The sequence below is a fragment of the Ranitomeya variabilis genome, chromosome 6 (genome assembly GCF_051348905.1).
Source record: "Ranitomeya variabilis isolate aRanVar5 chromosome 6, aRanVar5.hap1, whole genome shotgun sequence".
NCBI classification, from domain to species: domain Eukaryota; kingdom Metazoa; phylum Chordata; class Amphibia; order Anura; family Dendrobatidae; genus Ranitomeya; species Ranitomeya variabilis.
This window is the reverse complement of record NC_135237.1, coordinates 551,713,082-551,735,310: the sequence shown is the minus strand read 5'-3', so window position 1 is coordinate 551,735,310 and position 22,229 is coordinate 551,713,082. Positions and strand designations below refer to the sequence as shown.

The 22,229-nt window shown below is 45.8% G+C and overlaps 1 protein-coding gene across 2 annotated transcripts in view; it reads left to right on the top strand.

The window, feature by feature from the left end:
- ZFAT (zinc finger and AT-hook domain containing) overlaps window positions 1-22,229 on the top strand; it is a 187,687-nt gene that overhangs the window by 61,336 nt on the left and 104,122 nt on the right. For both annotated transcript variants that reach the window (XM_077271269.1, XM_077271270.1), the window contains exons 6-8: window positions 11,369-11,522; window positions 18,253-19,559; window positions 21,297-21,529. In XM_077271269.1, coding sequence (XP_077127384.1) covers window positions 11,369-11,522; window positions 18,253-19,559; window positions 21,297-21,529 — 1,694 coding nt within the window. The remainder of the gene's footprint in view (window positions 1-11,368; window positions 11,523-18,252; window positions 19,560-21,296; window positions 21,530-22,229) is intronic.

Genomic DNA, 22,229 nt, shown 5'->3' with positions numbered 1-22,229 from the left:
GGCTCAGTCAGAGCAGGAAGCAGACGGCAAGGGACCTGGACACCGAAAGGCGAGTATGTAGTGTTTGTTTTTTTTGGTAACCAGGGTAAACATCGGGTTACTAAGCGCGGCCCTGCGCTTAGTAACCCGATGTTTACCCTGGTTACCCGGGTGCTGCAGGGGGACTTCGGCATCGTTGAAGACAGTTTCAACGATGCCGAAGTCGTTCCCCTGATCGTTGGTCGCTGGGGAGAGCGGTCTGTGTGACAGCTCCCCAGCGACCACACAGCGACTTACCAACGATCACGGCCAGGTCATATCGCTGGTCGTGATCGTTGGTAAATCGCTTAGTGAGACGGGGCCTTAAGTCGGACTTTTGTCCTTGTTTGTTTTTTGCATTTTGTTCCAGTTCACAGCTGCAGTTTCGTTTCTGTGTCTGGAAAGCTCTTGTGATCTGAAATTGCCACTCTGATGTTATGAGTTAATACTAGAGTCTTAAAGTAATTTCAGGATGGTGTATTGATAGGGTTTTCAGCTGACCATGAAAGTACCCTTTCTGTCTTCCTGCTATCTAGTAAGCGGACCTCGATTTTGCTAAACCAATTTTCATACTACGTTTGTCATTTTCATCTTAAATCACCGCCAATATATGTGGGGGCCTCTGTCTGTCTTTCGGGGAAATTTCTCTAGAGGTGAGCCAGGACTATATTTTCCTCTGCCAGGATTAGTTAGTCCTCCGGCCGGCGCTGGGCGTCTAGGGATAAAACGCAGGCTACGCTACCCGGCTACTGTTAGTTGTGCGGCAGGTTTAGTTCATGGTCAGTTTAAGTTTCCATCCTTCCAAGAGCTAGTTCCTATGTATGCTGGGCTATGTTCTCTTGCCATTGAGAACCATAACACTGGAGTATCTGAAGAGGAATAACCTCATGACCTAGTATCAGCACGGGTTTACTAGGGACTGATCATGTCAGACTAATTTGATCAGCTTCTATGAAGAGGTAAGTTCCGGTCTGGACCAAGGGAACCCAGTAGATGTAGTGTATATGGACTTTTCAAAAGCTTTTGATACGGTGCCACACAAAAGGTTGATACATAAAATGAGAATAATGGGGATAGGGGAAAATATGTGCAAGTGGGTTGAGAGCTGGCTCAGGGATAGGAAACAAAGGGTGGTTATTAATGGAGCACACTCTGACTGGGTCACGGTTAGCAGTGGGGTACCACAGGGGTCAGTATTGGGCCCTCTTCTTTTTAACATATTTATTAATGACCTTGTAGGGGGCATTCAGAGTAGAATTTCAATATTTGCAGATGACACTAAACTCTGCAGGGTAATCAATACAGGGGAGGACAATTTTATATTACAGAATGATTTATGTAAACTAGAAGCTTGGGCCGATAAATGGCAAATGAGCTTTAATGGGGATAAATGTAAGGTCATGCACTTGGGTAGAAGTAATAAGATGTATAACTATGTGCTCAATTCTAAAACTCTGGGCAAAACCGTCAATGAAAAAGACCTGGGTGTATGGGTGGATGACAAACTCATATTCAGTGGCCAGTGTCAGGCAGCTGCTACAAAGGCAAATAAAATAATGGGATGTATTAAAAGAGGCATAGATGCTCATGAGGAGAACAAAATTTTACCTCTATACAAGTCACTAGTGCGACCACACTTAGAATACTGTGCACAGTTCTGGTCTCCGGTGTATAAGAAAGACATAGCTGAACTGGAGCGGGTGCAGAGAAGAGCGACCAAGGTTATTAGAGGACTGGGGGGTCTGCAATACCAAGATAGGTTATTACACTTGGGGCTATTTAGTTTGGAAAAACGAAGACTAAGAGGTGATCTTATTTTAATGTATAAATATATGAGGGGACAGTACAAAGACCTTTCTGATGATCTTTTTAATCATAGACCGGTGACAGGGACAAGGGGGCATCCTCTACGTCTGGAGGAAAGAAGGTTTAAGCATAATAACAGACGCGGATTCTTTACTGTAAGAGCAGTGAGACTATGGAACTCTCTGCCGTATGATGTTGTAATGAGTGATTCATTAATTAAATTTAAGAGGGGACTGGATACCTTTCTGGAAAAGTATAATGTTACAGGGTATATACACTAGATTCCTTGATAAGGCGTTGATCCAGGGAACTAGTCTGATTGCCGTATGTGGAGTCGGGAAGGAATTTTTTTCCCCGTGGTGGAGTTACTCTTTGCCACATGGGGTTTTTTTTGCCTTCCCCTGGATCAACATGTTAGGGCATGTTAGGTTAGGCTATGGGTCGAACTAGATGGACTTACAGTCTTCCTTCAACCTTAATAACTATGTAACTTTAGGGCCGACGCTCAGTCAGTGTCAGGAAGCAGACGCTGGGGGACGCGCAGGTGAGTATGTACTGTTTGTTTTTTTACTTTTACGCTGGTAACCAGGGTAAACATCGGGTTACTAAGCGCGGCCCTGCGCTTGGTAACCCGATGTTTACCCTGGTTACCAGTGTAAAACATCGCTGGTATCGTTGCTTTTGCTTTCAAACACAACGATACACGGCGATCGGACGACCAAATAAAGTTCTGGACTTTATTCAGCGACCAGCGATATCACAGCAGGATCCTGATCGCTGCTGCGTGTCAAACTAAACGATATCGCTAGTGAGGACGCTGCAACGTCACGGATCGCTAGCGATATCGTTACAAAGTCGTTTCGTGTGAAGGTACCTTAAGCCAGGTGGCAAAGTGGTCTAGAAACTGGTGGGAGGAGCCCGGAGGGTGATAAATAACCGCCATTCGCAAGGAGACGGGCTTAAAGAGTCTGACGGCGTGGACTTCAAAGGAAGGAAATGTGAGTGAGAGAGGGAACCGGGGGGATGTCCTGGAAAGCACATTGTGATGAAAGGAGCAAACCAACACCTCCACCCTGTCTGTTCTCAGGTCTGGTGGTATGTGAAAATTTCAGCCCACCAAACGAGAGAGCGGCAGCAGCGGTGGTGTCTGAGTCCTGGATCCAGGTTTCTGTAATAGCCAGAAGGTTAAGGGAATTAGAGATGAAAAGATCGTGAATGTAAGTTAGTTTGTTACACACAGACCGTGCATTCCAGAGAGTACAGTGGAAAGCAATAGGAGAAAGCATGCACTGAATGTTAATGAGATTAGCAGGGTTTCTATATGCAGCTGGAGGAGAGTAATGTATTCTGGTGGAGGGAGGGCCAGGGTTCGGGGAGATGTCGCCTGCAACTAGTAGAAGGAGAAAAAACGGAAAGAGCAGGTGGTGGGATGATTTGTATGAACATTTGAGTGCTGCTTGGAGGTGGTGGCTGGTTTGGAGTGGGTAAGAAATGTCAGTAGAGCCTCAGAGTTATACATGGGTGAGGGGAGAAGGGAGGGGTGGATATGGAGAGAGGGCCCAGAATGTGTTAAAGGGCGGGCGAGTTGTGAGAAAGCAGAAGTAAAATCAAATAAGCAGATTGATATGATCAATGCATAATGTAGTATGACTTACCAAGAAGCAGGAAGGTTTGAAAAACTTATCCACCTTACCGGTCTCCTGCCCTGTCCAACTGCCATTTTCTAACTGCCAAGCACTTTAAACTGTTGCACTTAAAATCTGTTGCACACGCGACCCCACACGCGTCCTATCCCAGCCAGACTATATATATATGAATGAAGGGTCTAAGGGTCACTTCCGTCTGTCTGTCTGTCCGTCTGTCAAGGATATTCATTGGTCGCGGCCTCTGTCTGTCATGGAAACCAAGTCGCTGATTGGTCTCGGCAGCTGCCTGTCATGGCTGCCGCGACCAATCAGTGACGGGCACAGTCCGATTAGTCCCTCCCCTACTCCCCTGCAGTCACTGCCCAGCGCCTGCTCCATAATCTCCTTCCCCTCCAGTCACCGCTCACACAGGGTTAATGGCAGCGGTAACGGGCCGCGTTGTAACGCACTCCATTACCGCTGCTATTAACCCTGTGTGTCCCCAACTATTTACTATTGACGCTGCCTATGCAGAATCAATAGTAAAAATGTCATGTTAAAAAAAAAAAAAAAAACCTGCTATACTCACCATCCGCCACCTTTCGCGCTCCTCGCGACGCTACGGTGACCGCTCCATGCAAGCGGCAGGTTCCGGTCCCAATGATGGTACGCCAGAAGGACCTTCCATGGCGTCGCGGTCATGTGACCGCGACGTCATCACAGGCCCTGCGAGAAGGACCTTCTATGACGTCGCGGTCACATGACTGTGACGTCATGGAAGGACCTTCTGGCATACCATCCTGGGACCGGAAGCTGCCGACTCTGGTCGTCACGGTCATGTGACCGCGACGTCATCACAGGTCCTGCGCGAGAAGGACCTGCCATGATGTCACAGTCATGTGACCACGACGTCATCACACCTTGGGACTGGAAGCTGACGCCTGCACCGCGCACAGGGCCAGGACTTCAACGGGCCTTCGGAGGGTGAGTATATGTTTATTTTTTATTTTAACTCTGTATACTACGTGGCTCTGTGCTGTATACTCCATCGCTGGGCAATATACGTACGTGGCTGGGCAATATACGTACGTGGCTGGGCAATATACGTACGTGGCAGGCCAATATGCTACGTGGCAGGCCAATATGCTACGTGGCAGGCCAATATGCTACGTGGCTGGGCAATATACTACGTGACTGGGCAATATACTACATGGCTGGGCAATATACTACGTGGCTCTGTGCTGTATACTCCGTCGCTGTGCAATATACTACGTGGCTGAGCAATATGCTACGTTGCTGGGCAATATACTACGTGGGCTGGGCAATATACTACGTTGCTGGGCAATATACTACGTTGCTGGGCGATATACTACGTTGCTGGGCAATATACTACGTGACTGGGCAATATACTACGTGGCTGGGCAATATACTACGTGGGCTGGGCAATATACTACGTGGCTCTGTGCTGTATACTCCGTTGCTGTGCAATATACTACGTGGCTGGGCAATATACTACGTACATGGCTGGCCAATATACTACGTGACTGGGCAATATACTACATGACTGGGCAATATACTACGTGACTGGGCAATATACTACGTGACTGGGCAATATACTACGTACATGGCTGGCCAATATACTATGTGACTGGGCAATATACTACGTGACTGGGCAATATACTACGTGGGCTGGGCAATATACTACATGGGCTGGCCAATATACTACGTGACTGGGCAATATACTACGTGACTGGGCAGTGTACTACGTGACTGGGCAATATACTACGTGGCTGGCCAATATACTGTGTGACTGGGCAATATACTACGTGACTGGGCAATATACTACGTGGACTGGGCAATATACTACGTGACTGGGCAATATACTACGTGGCTGGGCAATATACTACGTGACTGGCCAATATACTACGTACATGGCTGGCCAATATACTATGTGACTGGGCAATATACTACGTGACTGGGCAATATACTACGTGGCTGGCCAATATACTATGTGACTGGGCAATATACTACGTGACTGGGCAATATACTACGTGACTGGGCAATATACTACGTGGCTGGCCAATATACTACGTGACTGGGCAATATACTACGTGGCTGGGCAATATACTACGTGACTGGCCAATATACTACGTACATGGCTGGCCAATATACTATGTGACTGGGCAATATAGTACGTGACTGGGCAATATACTACGTGGGCTGGGCAATATACTTTGTGGCTGGGCAATATACTACGTGACTGGCCAATATACTACGTACATGGCTGGCCAATATACTACGTGACTTGGCAATATGCTACGTGGCTGGGCAATATGCTACGTGACTGGGCAATATACTACATGGCTGGGCAAAATACTACGTGGACATGCATATTCTAGAATACCCGATGCGTTAGAATCGGGCCACCATCTAGTGTGTGTGTATATGATATATATATATTATACACACCATATCTTTCGGACTATAAGATTGCACCTAGGTTTTAGAGGAGGAAATTAGAAAAAAACATTTTAAGTAAAACTTGTAATAATATTCCCTATCCTGGTATACATGGCTCCTCATCCCTATCCTGGTATACATGGCCCCCTCTTCCCTATCCTGGTATGCATGGCCCCATCATCCCTATCCTGGTATACATGGCTCCTCATGCCTATCCTGGTATACATGGCTCCTCATCCCTATCCTGGTATGCATGGCTCCTCTTCCCTATCCTGGTATACATGGCCCCCTCATCCCTATCCTGGTATGCATGGCCCCATCATCCCTATCCTGGTATACATGGCTCCTCATGCCTATCCTGGTATACATGGCTCCTCATCCCTATCCTGGTATACATGGCTCCTCATCCCTATCCTGGTATACATGGCTCCTCTTCCCTATCCTGGTATGCATGGTCCCCCTCCAAATAAAGAAGAAGAGCGCACTACCAATAATGTATAATACTAAATCCTAGTCGGGGTGCAAAAAAAGCGGCCAGTATCATGAAACTGAACAAGAGAGAGGAGCCATTTATGTAAATGCACACCACGAACAAATAGAATAATAATACTCAAATGTAAAAGCAGGAATTTTTATTGACAAACCACAACTTCAAAGAAAAAACCATAAAACATAATTAAAACCAATAAAGCATGAGACACTTGATCCGTATATGAATGTAACAAATTATATACAAATACAAACCTGCACAACCTTATTTATAATAAACAGCCACCCCTCTGACTCATGGGACGAAAGGCACAAAAATAAATGGGGCCTAAAGCCCTATAGCATCTGTATGTGCTGAATAGCAAACAGACTCGCCACTCATGGGTAAAATACCAGCATGGTAAGTGACCTAAATAGAGTGAGTGTCCAATATCAGGCGAAGAAAGCATGGAATTACCCACATGAGGAAGGGAGGAGGAGACGCCGTCCCCGTGTGCAGGTCAAACAGGATCAAGAGAAACAGCTCCTTGTATGCATGGCCCCCTCATCCCTATCCTTGTATGCATGGTCCCCTCATCCCTATCCTGGTATACATGGCCCCTCATCTCTATCCCGGTATGCATGGCTCCCTCATCTCTTTCCGGATATGCATGGCCCCCTTGTCCCTATACTGGTATGCATGGCCCCCCTCATGTCTATCCTGGTATGCATGGTCCCCTCATCCCTAGTCTGGTATGCATGGCCCCCTTGTCCCTATCCTAGTATGCATGGTTCCCCTCGTCCATATCCAGGTATGCATGGTCCCTTCATCCCTATTCTGGTATGCAGGACACCCATCTCCGTCCTGGTATGAACGCCCCGGCTGCTGCAGCTAGTAGTGTGTCCGCTATAAAAGAGAAATTAATACTTCTCTCCACTCCCATGGGTGTGGATAGCAGTGAATATTCATTTTTCTTTAGCAGCAGCAGGCACAGGAGAAATAGAAAAGTTACAAGACTCATAAAAAAGAATAGTGTCCATAATTTTTTTTTTCAAGATCCAAAAATGATACAAATAACTATGTCAATGTCTTAGTGCCGCAAGAAACAAACCCCTCATTTTGTTAAAAGAATTGCAGGGGGTTTTTTCCTCGCTTTTCAGTGTAATATAACTTAAATACAACTTGTGCCGCAAATAACACCCCAAATTTAAAAAAAAAAAAAAAAAAAAAAGCTCTCGTACAGCAAGAAAGCTTTATTTTGGCTTTCCCCCCTGGTGGAGCCTCTTCCATTCTTGGCCTAACTCGCCGGCCATAATACTTGCCCCATCACTTCTGAAGCATCCGTTAGTTGCTCATGGTTTGTGCTGTTCTACTGTTATTCCTCCTGGAAATTTTCAACTACATTGATAACTGGGAGTTATCGTTGGTCCCTCCTGACATTATGACGTGTCCATTCATGGTCCCGCATTGTCGCTTACAACGATGATGACCAGAATAATAGGTCTTATATTTATTTTTATTATTAACTAGCTGAAGAGCCAGGCGTTGCCCGGGCATAATAACTAACTGGTTAGTTATAACAAATTATAATGATTATATTGCACATAAAAACATTTCACATCATATACTCACCACTACAGATTTGTAGCACAAATTAGCTAAATGATTACCCAAGTATTGATAGTATTTTATTTTCAACTCATTCAGGAGCCTTTTGATAAACAGCATTTTTAGTTTTTCCTTCCGATGCAAAGATAAACAGTTTTTTGGCAGTTCTAACTCTTGAACAGGCCACGTAAAGTTGACCATGAGAAAATCATGGAGATTGCAAATCGATCCCTACTACTTTCAAGGACTTGTTAATGGACATCGCAAATGGCAGTCGCACTGGATACTGGAGGCGTTTAAAATCAAAAGGCAAATCAGATGGAATGAGAGCAATTCTTGGAATGAAATTGTCCTCTCCTTTGGCACATCCTGTCAAAATGGTACTTCATTTACATGTGTAAACATTTTTTTTAATCAAGAGTCTTGTTCCATTACACAGCTTTGGTGGATCTACATTTCTCCACAGCAGAATAGGTGCTCCAGGTTTTAGAAAGAGTTTATGTGGAAAAAGTCCTCGTGGTTCCAAGGAGTTGAGGAACTGTATTGGATAGAATAATGCTTGATCAGGGTCTGTTACTGTATCCACTGACTTGTACGTTGTGCACGTACCTGGAAGAAGACTTAAAATTTTAAGATTGATCTTGTTGACACGATCATTTTTCGGAGATAGAATAACCCTTTCACACAGCCAGCCAGACTTTTTGAAGTTGCACTGAATGTTTGGAAAAACCTTTTCTTTTAGCTCCTCAATTGCTGTAAACGATGAAGCAAAAGTTGCTTGGAAACATGATCTGTCCAGTGGTTGAGTTTACTGGTGCTTTGACACCTCCAATAGTCGACAGTTGGTTTGAGAACAGTCCAGCAGAAACATCAGCTGTCACGTGGACCCTCATGTTTGTGTTCAGCGACATTTTCTTCACTTGTCTCCAAAGGTATGATGCTTTTAGGCAGGCATTGGGTTCATCTGCAGGGGTTGAGCAGCCCACTGTGTTCCGAGGACCAGTGTGGGAATGAATGCGCGCAAGAAAAAAAAATGTCACTGTTTTCTTTGAACACAATATTAACCCCTTAACGACTGCTGATACGACATTCAACGGTGGCAGTTAAGGAGCCTTATTCCTCCTACACCTCACGCTCCTCCTTTATACACAGCCTCCTCCTGCACCTCACGCTCCTCCTTTATACACAGCCTCCTCCTGAACCTCACGCTCCTCCTGCATACACAGCCTCCTCCTGCACCTCACACTCCTCCTTTATACACAGCCTCCTCCTGCACCTCACGCTCCTCCTTTATACACAGCCTCCTCCTGCACCTCACGCTCCTCCTTTATACACAGCCTCCTCCTGCACCTCACGCTCCTCCTTTATACACATCGTCCTCTATACACATCGTCCTCCTGCACCTCACGCTCCTCCTTTATACACAGCCTCCTCCTGCACCTCACGCTCCTCCTTTATACACATCGTCCTCCTGCACCTCACGCTCCTCCTTTATACACAGCCTCCTCCTGCACCTCACTCTCCTCCTTTATACACAGCCTCCTCCTGCACCTCACGCTCCTCCTTTATACACATCGTCCTCTATACACATCGTCCTCCTGCACCTCACGCTCCTCCTTTATACACAGCCTCCTCCTGCACCTCACGCTCCTCCTTTATACACATCGTCCTCCTGCACCTCACGCTCCTCCTTTATACACAGCCTCCTCCTGCACCTCACTCTCCTCCTTTATACACAGCCTCCTCCTGCACCTCACGCTCCTCCTTTATACACAGCCTCCTCCTGCACCTCACGCTCCTCCTTTATACACAGCCTCCTCCTGCACCTCACACTCCTCCTTTATACGCAGCATTTTTCTGCAGCACAGCTTTTCTCCTTTATAGTCGCCTCCTCCGGCAGCACCTCACACTCCTCTTCCATATACAATTGGAAACAGTTGATCCTCAGAGAAATTGCAATAAAGCGTATCGTATACACAGCCTACTTCTTCTGCAGCACCGCACTTTTCTCCTTTAGACCTCGTTCACACGGTATTTGGTCAGTATTTTTACTTCAGTATTTGTAAGCTAAAACTTGGAGTAAAACAATACTATAAATACTGAGGTAAAATACTGACCAAATACTCAACGTGTGACTGTGGCTTTATACACCGCCTCCACCTGCAGCGCCTCAGACTTCTCTATACACAGCCTCATACTGCAGCAGCTCCTCACTTCTCTCATTTTCTCATCACGCCATCTCATTTTCCGCTTCACTCCTCTCATTTCCCCCCTCACATCTTTTCCCCCTCACTCCTCTCATTTTCATCACACCTCTTCATTTTCACTTCACTCCTCTCATTTTCACCTCACTCCTCTCATTTTCCCCCTCACATCTTTTTCCCTTCACTCCTCTCATTTTCATCACACCTCTTCATTTTCACTTCACTCCTCTCATTTTCACCTCACTCCTCTCATTTTCACCTCACTCCTCTCATTTTCCCCCCACTCCTCTCATTTTCCCCTCACTCCTCTCATTTCCCCCCACACCTTTCATTTTCCCCCTCACACCTCTCACTCATTTTCCCTTTCACACCTCTCACTCATTTTCCCCTCACTCCTCTCATTTTCCCCTCACTCCTCTCTTCCCCTCACACGTGCACAGCAACTTCCTGATATGAGAACAGCGGTGTTATCCATGAGGCTCCTTCATTTCCCTTGATGTCATGCCTCACAGGAGCAACTACATTCTAGACATGACGGAGCTAGATGTGGCCTGTGCCTGCCGCGCACTGATACTCTGAAGGCGGCGGCCCAGAAGGTAGCTCGCAGCGGCTAGGACGTCGCAGCCAGTGAGTTTTGCAGGGTGGCTTCGAGGGGAAAGTGTCTCAGCCTGTTTGAGCTAACTACGTGGGCCATGTGGAATGGCTTTGCGTGTGCAGTGAGTGTGGCTATGCGAAGTGGGCGGGGATATGTGGAGTGGGCGTGGCTTGACACACACACACACACACACACACACACACACACACACACACACACACACACACACACACACACGTATACATTAGATATATATATAGATTATTCAATTTATTGCCAGGAGGAATGAGAGGAACAGCACCATGCATATAATAAGTGTGTGTGCTCATCGTAGTGATAGACCGTCACCTCTACCGATGGGAAAACTCCCTGTAGGGGGCTTTGCTTTCACCTTTTAGTGTTTGAGGGTCCATCCTGTGTGCCACCCCAATCCTGAGCATGAAGCGGCTGCACAACTGTCTCTCATTTTGCTGCGTTTACCTGCACAGCTGCTTCTCAGAGAACAGCAGTGTCGCCCCATATATCGTCAATGGGGGTCTCTGGGGTCGTTATAAAGCTCCTTACATTTTTCTTTTTCTTGCAGGAGCAACAAAAATAGTCCCCATAGAGGCCGCAGCTCCGGCCATGGAGCCCGAAGTAAATGTGCAGGTGGCGGAGGCCGAGCAGGGACTGAGGAAAGGATACCAGGAATATGCCATCCCACAGGTCCCGCAGGAGCAGGCCGCTCACTCCAGCAGGTAGCACAAAGGATGCTCACAGTCTGCTTCATTTCAGTAATGTAATGTATGTACACAGTGACTGCCCCAGCAGAATAGTGAGTGCAGCTCTGGAGTATAATACAGGATGTAACTCAGGATCAGTAATGTAATGTATGTACACAGTGACTGCACCAGCAGAATAGTGAGTGCAGCTCTGGGGTATAATACAGGATGTAACTCAGGATCAGTAATGTAATGTATGTACACAGTGACTGCACCAGCAGAATAGTGAGTGCAGCTCTGGGGTATAATACAGGATGTAACTCAGGATCAGTAATGTAATGTATGCACACAGTGACTGCACCAGCAGAATAGTGAGTGCAGCTCTGGAGTATAATACAGGATGTAACTCAAGATCAGTAATGTAATGTATGTACACAGTGACTGCACCAGCAGAATAGTGAGTGCAGCTCTAGAGTATAATACAGGATGTAGCTCAGGATCAGTAATGTAATGTATGTACACAGTGACTGCACCAGCAGAATAGTGAGTGCAGCTCTAGAGTATAATACAGGATGTAACTCAGGATCAGTAATGTAATGTATGTACACAGTGACTGCCCCAGCAGAATAGTGAGTGCAGCTCTGGAGTATAATACAGGATGTAACTCAGGATCAGTAATGTAATGTATGTACACAGTGACTGCACCAGCAGAATAGTGAGTGCAGCTCTGGAGTATAATACAGGATGTAACTCAAGATCAGTAATGTAATGTATGTACACAGTGACTGCACCAGCAGAATAGTGAGTGCAGCTCTGGGGTATAGTACAGGATGTAACTCAGGATCAGTAATGTAATGTATGTACACAGTGACTGCACCAGCAGAATAGTGAGTGCAGCTCTGGGGTATAATACAGGATGTAACTCAGGATCAGTAATGTAATGTATGTACACAGTGACTGCACCAGCAGAATAGTGAGTGCAGCTCTGGAGTATAATACAGGATGTAGCTCAGGATCAGTACAGGATCAGTAATGTAATGTATGTACACAGTGACTGCACAAGCAGAATAGTGAGTGCAGCTCTAGGGTATAATACAGGATGCAACTCAGGATCAGTACAGGATCAGTAATGTAATGTATGTATATAGTGATTGCACCAGCAGAATAGTGAGTGCAGCTCTGGAGTATAATACAGGATGTAGCTCAGGATCAGTAATGTAATGTATGTACACAGTGACTGCACCAGCAGAATAGTGAGTGCAGCTCTGGAGTATAATACAGGATGTAGCTCAGGATCAGTAATGTAATGTATGTACACAGTGACTGCACCAGCAGAATAGTGAGTGCAGCTCTGGGGTATAATACAGGATATAACACAGGATCAGAAATGTAATGTATGTACACAGTGACTGCACCAGCAGAATAGTGAGTGCAGCTCTGGGGTATAATACAGGATGTAACTCAGGATCAGTAATGTAATGTATGTACACAGTGACTGCACCAGCAGAATAGTGAGTGCAGCTCTGGAGTATAATACAGGATGTAACTCAAGATCAGTAATGTAATGTATGTACACAGTGACTGCACCAGCAGAATAGTGAGTGCAGCTCTGGGGTATAATACAGGATGTAACTCAGGATCAGTAATGTAATGTATGTACACAGTGACTGCACCAGCAGAATAGTGAGTGCAGCTCTGGAGTATAATACAGGATGTAACTCAGGATCAGTAATATAATGTATGTACACAGTGACTGCCCCAGCAGAATAGTGAGTGCAGCTCTGGAGTATAATACAGGATGTAACTCAGGATCAGTAATGTAATGTATGTACACAGTGACTGCACCAGCAGAATAGTGAGTGCAGCTCTGGGGTATAATACAGGATGTAACTCAGGATCAGTAATGTAATGTATGTACACAGTGACTGCACCAGCAGAATAGTGAGTGCAGCTCTGGAGTATAATACAGGATGTAACTCAGGATCAGTAATGTAATGTATGTACACAGTGACTGCACCAGCAGAATAGTGAGTGCAGCTCTGGAGTATAATACAGGATGTAACTCAGGATCAGTAATGTAATGTATGTACACAGTGACAGCACCAGCAGAATAGTGAGTGTAGCTCTGGGGTATAATACAGGATGTAACTCAGGATCAGTAATGTAATGTATGTACACAGTGACTGCACCAGCAGAATAGTGAGTGCAGCTCTGCAGTAATTCCAGATGTGACTCAGGATCAGTAATGTAATGTATGTACACAGTGACTGCACCAGCGGAATAGTGAGTGCAGCTCGGGGGTATAATACAGGATGTAACTCAGGATCAGTAATGTAATGTATGTACACAGTGACTGCACCAGCAGAATAGTGAGTGCAGCTCTGCAGTAATTCCGGATGTTACTCAGGATCAGTAATGTAATGTATGTACACAGTGACTGCACCAGCGGAATAGTGAGTGTAGCTCTGGGGTATAATACAGGATGTAACTCAGGATCAGTAATGTAATGTATGTACACAGTGACTGCACCAGCAGAATAGTGAGTGCAGCTCTGGGGTATAATACAGGATGTAACTCAAGATCAGTAATGTATGTACACAGTGACTACACCAGCAGAATAGTGAGTGCAGCTCTGGGGTATAATACAGGATGTAACTCAGGATCAGTAATGTATGTACACAGTGACTACACCAGCAGAATAGTGAGTGCAGCTCTGGGGTATAATACAGGATGTAACTCAGGATCAGTAATGTAATGTATGTACACAGTGGCTGTACCAGCAGAATAGTGAGTGCAGCTCTGCAGCATAATACAGGATGTAACTCAGGAACAGTAATGAAATGTATGTACACAGTGACTGCACCAGCAGAATAGTGAGTGCAGCTCTGGAGGATAATACAGGATGTAACTGAGGATCAGTAATGTAATGTATGTACACAGTGACTGCACCAGCAGAATAGTGAGTGCAGCTCTGCAGTAATTCCGGATGTGACTCAGGATCAGTAATGTAATGTATGTACACAGTGACTGCACCTGCAGAATAGTGAGTGTAGCTCTGGGGTATAATACAGGATGTAACTCAGGATCAGTAATGTAATGTATGTACACAGTGACTGCACCAGCAGAATAGTGAGTGCAGCTCTGCAGTAATTCCAGGTGTGACTCAGGATCAGTAATGTAATGTATGTACACAGTGACTGCACCAGCGGAATAGTGAGTGCAGCTCTGGGGTATAATACAGGATGTAACTCAGGATCAGTAATGTAATGTATGTACACAGTGACTGCACCAGCGGAATAGTGAGTGCAGCTCTGGGGTATAATACAGGATGTAACTCAGGATCAGTAATGTAATGTATGTACACAGTGACTGCACCAGCAGAATAGTGAGTGCAGCTCGGGGGTATAATACAGGATGTAACTCTGGATTAGTAATGTAATGTATGTACACAGTGACTGCACCAGCCGAATAGTGAGTGCAGCTCTGGGGTATAATACAGGATGTAACTCAGGATCAGTAATGTAATGTATGTACACAGTGACTGCACCAGCAGAATAGTGAGTGCAGCTCTGCAGTAATTCCGGATGTGACTCAGGATCAGTAATGTAATGTATGTACACAGTGACTGCACCAGCAGAATAGTGAGTGCAGCTCTGGGTATAATACAGGATGTAACTCGGGATCAGTAATGTAATGTATGTACACAGTGACTGCACCAGCAGAATAGTGAGTGCAGCTCTGGGGTATAATACAGGATGTAACTCAGGATCAGTAATGTAATGTATGTACACAGTGACTGCACCAGCAGAATAGTGAGTGCAGCTCTGGGGTATAATACAGGATGTAACTCAGGATCAGTAATGTAATGTATGTACACAGTGACTGCACCAGCAGAATAGTGAGTGCAGCTCTGGAGGATAATACAGGATGTAACTCAGGATCAGTAATGTATGTACACAGTGACTGCACCAGCAGAATAGTGAGTGCAGCTCTGCAGTAATTCCAGATGTGACTCAGGATCAGTAATGTAATGTATGTACACAGTGACTGCACCAGCAGAATAGTGAGTGCAGCTCTGAGGTATTATACAGGATGTAACTCAGGATCAGTAATGTAATGTATGTACACAGTGACTGCACCAGCCGAATAGTGAGTGCAGCTCTGGGGTATAATACAGGATGTAACTCAGGATCAGTAATGTAATGTATGTACACAGTGACTGCACCAGCAGAATAGTGAGTGCAGCTCTGCAGTAATTCCGGATGTGACTCAGGATCAGTAATGTAATGTATGTACACAGTGACTGCACCAGCAGAATAGTGAGTGCAGCTCTGGAGTATAATACAGGATGTAACTCGGGATCAGTAATGTAATGTATGTACACAGTGACTGCACCAGCCGAATAGTGAGTGCAGCTCTGGGGTATAATACAGGATGTACCTCAGGATCAGTAATGTAATGTATGTACACAGTGACTGCACCAGCAGAATAGTGAGTGCAGCTCTGCAGTAATTCCGGATGTGACTCAGGATCAGTAATGTAATGTATGTACACAGTGACTGCACCAGCAGAATAGTGAGTGCAGCTCTGGAGTATAATACAGGATGTAACTCGGGATCAGTAATGTGATGTATGTACACAGTGACTGCACCAGCAGAATAGTGAGTGCAGCTCTGGGGTATAATACAGGATGTAACTCAGGATCAGTAATGTATGTACACAGTGACTGCTCCAGCAGAATAGTGAGTGCAGCTCTGGGTATAATACAGGATGTAACTCAGGATCAGTAATGTAGTGTATGTACACAGTGACTGCACCAGCAGAATAGTGAGTGCAGCTCTGGGTATAATACAGGATGTAACTCAGGATCAGTAATGTAATGTATGTACACAGTGACTGCACCAGCAGAATAGTGAGTGCAGCTCTGGAGTATAATACAGGATGTAACTCAGGATCAGTAATGTATGTACACAGTGACTGCACCAGCAGAATAGTGAGTGCAGCTCTGGGTATAATACAGGATGTAACTCAGGATCAGTATTGTAATGTATGTACACAGTGACTGCTCCAGCAGAATAGTGAGTGCAGCTCTGGGTATAATACAGGATGTAACTCAGGATCATTAATGTATGTATAACGTACCTTTATCACTCAGCTCATCATTGCTTAATAAAGTTGTTTTTGACGCTGGGACAGTCGTCAGGTCCTGGATTGATGCTGTAGTTCATCTCTGGAGGTGGCACAGCTGGATTTTTGCTCTAGGTTTGTGATGCCGCTCTCCAGAGAGTGTATATTCAGCATCTCTAATTCCGCTTAGATGTAGATCTGAGCCCTGGATGTGGCTCTGCAATCAGACGTTCTCCCCCGGCGCAGACAAGATTCAGATTTACTATTCGTAAGTTCAGCAAATGTCGGTGCAGAAGATTAATGGTGGAGGCAGCATCCGGATAAACCTTTCTCCACAAATTCCCGTGGCGCTCCCCGATGTGTCCCTGAAGGATCGGTGCTCTGCCGTCACCTGTATGAGGCCACAGGTCCCAAATACTGCTGCGTACCAGCTGTATATAAGGAGCGTCCCCGGGATTCACCTACTTTTCCATTACTGGCCAGTATACCATTCAGAGCTGTGGGAAAGCTGTGTGAAATCCCTTGTGTTTTTTAGGCAGCCAGTTTTTCAGCAAACATCAGCAATTCTTAAGGGGGTTGTCCGACCTGTAGAATAAGAAATACTCACCTTATGGTACCTCCCAATGCTATTTGATTTCTCCACCGGTCTCCATAGGATAGGTGATAATTTGAGTTAAAGTATCTGCGGGACCCTTGTCCATGGGCCAGATTGGTAGACTGTGGCCCCTTAGACAAGAGCCCTGCGAACCTGTTCCTACCTGTGCTGTCCCTGGCACCCCCGTCTTCATTAGGGTCAGTGGGACACCATTACATGTCTGTGACGTCACGGGGTTGCCAGGGACGCTGCCGGTGATTGGATTTTTGCAGACCACCATTGCATCGGTTGGACCAGTGTCCCTCAGATGTTTTTGCTCAACCCTAATGATCAATACTAGATTGTTTGAAGGCCGACCATTGTTCCCCATGTCCCCCCCACCCCCCCCCCCCAGGCTTGATTGAGAGCTGTTCCCGCCTATTTCCGTGGCACGGCACAAACACAACCATCACCACTTCGAAAACGGTATTCCCATCTCGAATATTTGTGATTTATGGGTCTTTTTAGGGAATGGTTCCCAGTCTAAGGCCCCTCAGGTATTGACAGGAGGCTTGTACGTGGCTCGCTTTCCTCTTCTTGTTCCGAAAAGTGACATAGAATGAATGGAGAAAGCCGCGCTCATGCATCTAAATCACTGTTCCTCACTGTTTGCGACGGGGTGAGAAAGAGCAGTGGTGCCATAAATGCCCGGTATGGGAATACCCAGGGCTGTGGAGTCGGTAAGCCAAACCTCCAACTCCTCAATTTCCATGACTCCGACTCCACCAAAATGGGCTCCGACTCCAACTTCACAGCCCTGGGAATACCCCTTATAACGACCATTTTGCTAAAGGAGGGAACGGGTCACACGGACAGTCAGTGGAAGTCCCGGTGAATGGAACCACATAGGTCTTACATGTACAGATAGATAAAAGCTTCTGGCTCAAACACCCCTGAAAATAGTAAAGCTGGAAGCTGTAGTTCAGCAAACGCCTCGGTCAGTAACTTTAATATTGCTGCCAGACAGAATAAAACATGGATTCTTTTTTTTTTTTTTTTTTTCAGGATCGGTCCAAACCAGCTTAAAATTTTCACTTGCGAATATTGCAATAAGGTCTTCAAATTCAAGCACTCGCTTCAGACCCACCTGCGAATCCACACCAATGAGAAGCCATACAAGTGCCCCCTGTGTAACTACGCCAGCGCCATCAAAGCCAACCTCAGCGTTCACATGCGGAAGCACACGGGCGAGAAGTTCAGCTGCGACCATTGCGCCTTCAGCTGCCTCAGTAAAGGTCACCTGAAGGTCCACGTGGAGCGCGTCCACAAGAAGATCAAGCAGCACTGCCGCTTCTGCAAGAAAAAGTACTCCGACGTGAAGAACCTCATCAAACACATAAAGGAGACACACGACCTCCTGGACCAGAAAGTGAAGGACAACTTCGACGAACTAAGGTTACTGACCCGAGAGGGGAAGAGACAGCTCTTGTACGACTGTCACACCTGCGAGCGCAAGTTCAAAAATGAGCTGGAAAGAGACAGACACATGCTGGTACATGGAGACGAGAGGCCATTCGCTTGCGAGCTTTGCGATCATGGAGCCACCAAGTATCAGTCCCTCGAGCTGCACATCAGAAAGCATCCCTTTGTCTACGTCTGCTCCAAATGTTTCAAAAAGTTTGTCAGCACCCTGAGATTGAAAGCTCACATCCGAGAGGGTCACCCCGACCTTCAGGAAGACTCCATGTTTAGCGATTCCATAAATCACAGCTTTTGTCTCCTGGAGCCGGGAAGTGACATCCAACAAGAGGCTCTGGGTGATGCTGATGGTGAAGCTCCGCCAGACGCTAACGAAGTGGTGCACCCAACATTCATACAAGAGAACAGTATCGAGCAGTCTCGGGTGGCCCACAGTGATGGTTTACCTGCACGTAATCCATCCCAATCGCTGGTTTCTGAGCAAGTGAGTCATTTAGCAGGTTGCACAGCACCAAAGCTAGCGAGCTCTCCTGATGAAGGTCCGGAAGTGTCAAGTGAAGATCTTCTGCGTCGTTTGACAGAGAAAGAAAGCAATCATTTGTGTGCGAATGATGGATCCGCAGCCATCAATCACGTCACGAACGAGATGACTCCTACGACGCCAACGGCATTGGCCGATGGGATTTCACATGAACATCGCGAAAGCCAAAAAGAGACCACCATAGAGGCGGAAAGCGCAGGACTTCTGCCGGCTGAAAACCCAGTGCCGCCAAACTCTGGCGAGACGGCGGCTTTTATGGCCATCTTGAATGGACTGCACAAGAGACAATTGACCGTGACCTTGTTTCAGAAGATCAGGAAGGTTTACGGGGAACTGGAATGCGAATACTGCGGTAAGAACGGAGAAGACTTGTCCCTAATAGGACACTTATCCCTTATCCTGTGGATTAGCGATAAGTGTCAGGTCACTCGCACCTTCACTGTCCCCTGGTTGAATGAATCGGCGGATCTGCAGACACTTACACAGTTTGTAGGACAGCTGTCTGCATCCCTTTAGAGCGACAGTGCTCGCTTGCGACTTCCGATGCATCTAAACAAGGGACTCTGGACTCCGATTCTTATGGAGCCTATGGTTCCGACTTTGTTACATAGCCAGCAACCAAGAGTAACTGCGATCAGAGCCATCGCTGATTGCAGAAGTTTATCCTTTTAAAGTCCTTTCACGACTACACGTGATCTCAGGGTGCCGATGGGTTGACATTACGAAACTCCTGTGAACGTTGGCTCATAGCCGGCATTCACAGGAGATCATGATTTTAGCTGATGCACTGCTATGTATAGCACAGGAGATCGACCGATTGCAGCTTCATATCTCCTAAGAGGACTGTTAAAAGTAAAAAGTGAGAAAAAAGGTTTTAAAATTCTGAAACAAATCACCCGCCCTTTTGCCCATTTAAAAAAAAAAACCAAGAAAAATACACATATTTGGTAATGCTGCTTTCATAAACGTCTGAAATGTAAAATCATTGAATCCGATCGGTAAATGGCGCAACGAGAAAAAAAAAATCAAAACTCCAAAATTGCATTTTTTGGGGGGGCCTCCGCAATTTCGCAATAAAATTGCAATAAGAGGCAATCAAAACATCGTATTAACTCCAAAATGGTGTAAAATAAACTCCGTCAGCTCAGGGTGCAAAAAATAAGCCCTCACCCAGCCCCGGGTCACAAAAAATGAAAATTACTGGTGGAAAATGGTGACCTAAGCAAGAAATGTTTTCTGAATTTTTTTTTTCACCACTTAAGTAAAAAAAAAGTATAGATGTTTGGTATCTACGTATTCATACTGACCTGGAGAATCATATTGACAGATTAGTGTTTACATATATTGGACATGTAAAATAAAAACAATTATAGAATTGCTTTTTTTTTGCAATTTTAACGCACCTGGTATTCCCCCCCCCCCCCCCCTTTTAGTGCATCACATGATAAAATGAGTGGTGCCATTCAAAAGGACAACTTGTACCGCAAAAAAAAAAAAAAAAATGCCCTCATACGGCTAAGGGGATGGAAAAATAAAGTTATGGCTCTCTGAATAAGAATATATGAAAGCACAAAAAGCAGAAAATGGCCCAGAGGTGAAGGGGTTAAAGAGAACATGTCACTTACCAGAAATATAAAATGTTGTTACCTGGTGGAAATGCCGCTGTTGTCCTGAATCGGCAATGTTTTTCTTTTCTTCTTACGCCTCTCCGTTCCTGTATTTAATTCTAGTCTTGATAAACAAGTGGGCGTGATTCCCAACTTTTCTCTTTAGAACCACGCCCAGTTGGTAAAAACTGCCGCATTGTAGAAATGTAAGAGGAGGCCATATCTCGGGAACGGAGAGGCGCTGGAAGAAAAGAAAAATGGCTCCGGAATCGGGAGAACAGCGGCATTTACACCAGGTAATTTAGGGCAGTAAATTTTCCATATCACCTAATGAGATTGAGAGGTTTGATTGCCAGTGCTCTGGAGTCTGTGGGCAATATATATATTATATAGAAGCGACGGGATGGAAGTAAATGGTCCAGCACGCAGGGCACTGACCTTCTTGGAGTGATTTTGCTCGTACTTTCTTCTCCTATGTCCAGGTAAGCTGTTCTGGTATCAGGTCCACTATGACATGCACGTCCGGACTCACACGCGGGAGCACCTGTACTACTGCTCCCAGTGCAGCTACTCGTCCATCACCAAGAACTGCCTGAAGCGTCACGTCATCCAGAAGCACAGTAACCTGTCCATGAAGTGTCCGGCCCCCGCCTGCAACTACTCCAGCCCCGACAAATACAAGCTGCAAGCCCACCTGAAAGTGCACGCCGAGCTGGTGAGTACATCCATCTAGAAGTTACAGCTCGTCTCCGACACTTAAGCATTCCAATCATTTAATGTAGAAATTCATAAAAATGAGCCCACAATTATTTATATATCTATATATACACAGTGGGGAAAATAAGTATTTGATCTCCGACCAATCAGCAATAATTCTGGCTCTCACAGACCTGTTAGTTTTTCTTTAAGAAGCCTCCTACTCTGCACTCATTACCTGTATTAATTGCTCCTGTATAAATGACACCTGTCAACTCACTCAATCACACTCCAGCCTCTCCACCATGGCCAAGACCAAAGAGCTGTCTAAGGACACCAGGGACAAAATTATGCACCTGCACAAGGCTGGGATGGGCTGCGTGACAATAGGCAAGAAGATTGGTGAGAAAGCAACAACTGTTGGCGCAATTATTAGAAAATGGAAGAAACACAAGATGACTGTCAATTTCAGTCTGGGATCCTATGCAAGGTCTCGCCTCGTGGGGTAAGGATGATTCTGAGAAAAGTCAGGAATCAGCCCAGAACTACACAGGAGGACCTGGTCTATGACCTGAAGAGAGCTGGGACCAGAGTCTCAAACATTATCATTAGTAACACGCTATGCCGTCATGGATTAAAATCCTGCAGGGCACACAAGGTCCCCCTGCTCACACCAGCACATGTCCAGGCCTGTTTGAAGTTCACCAATGACTACATGG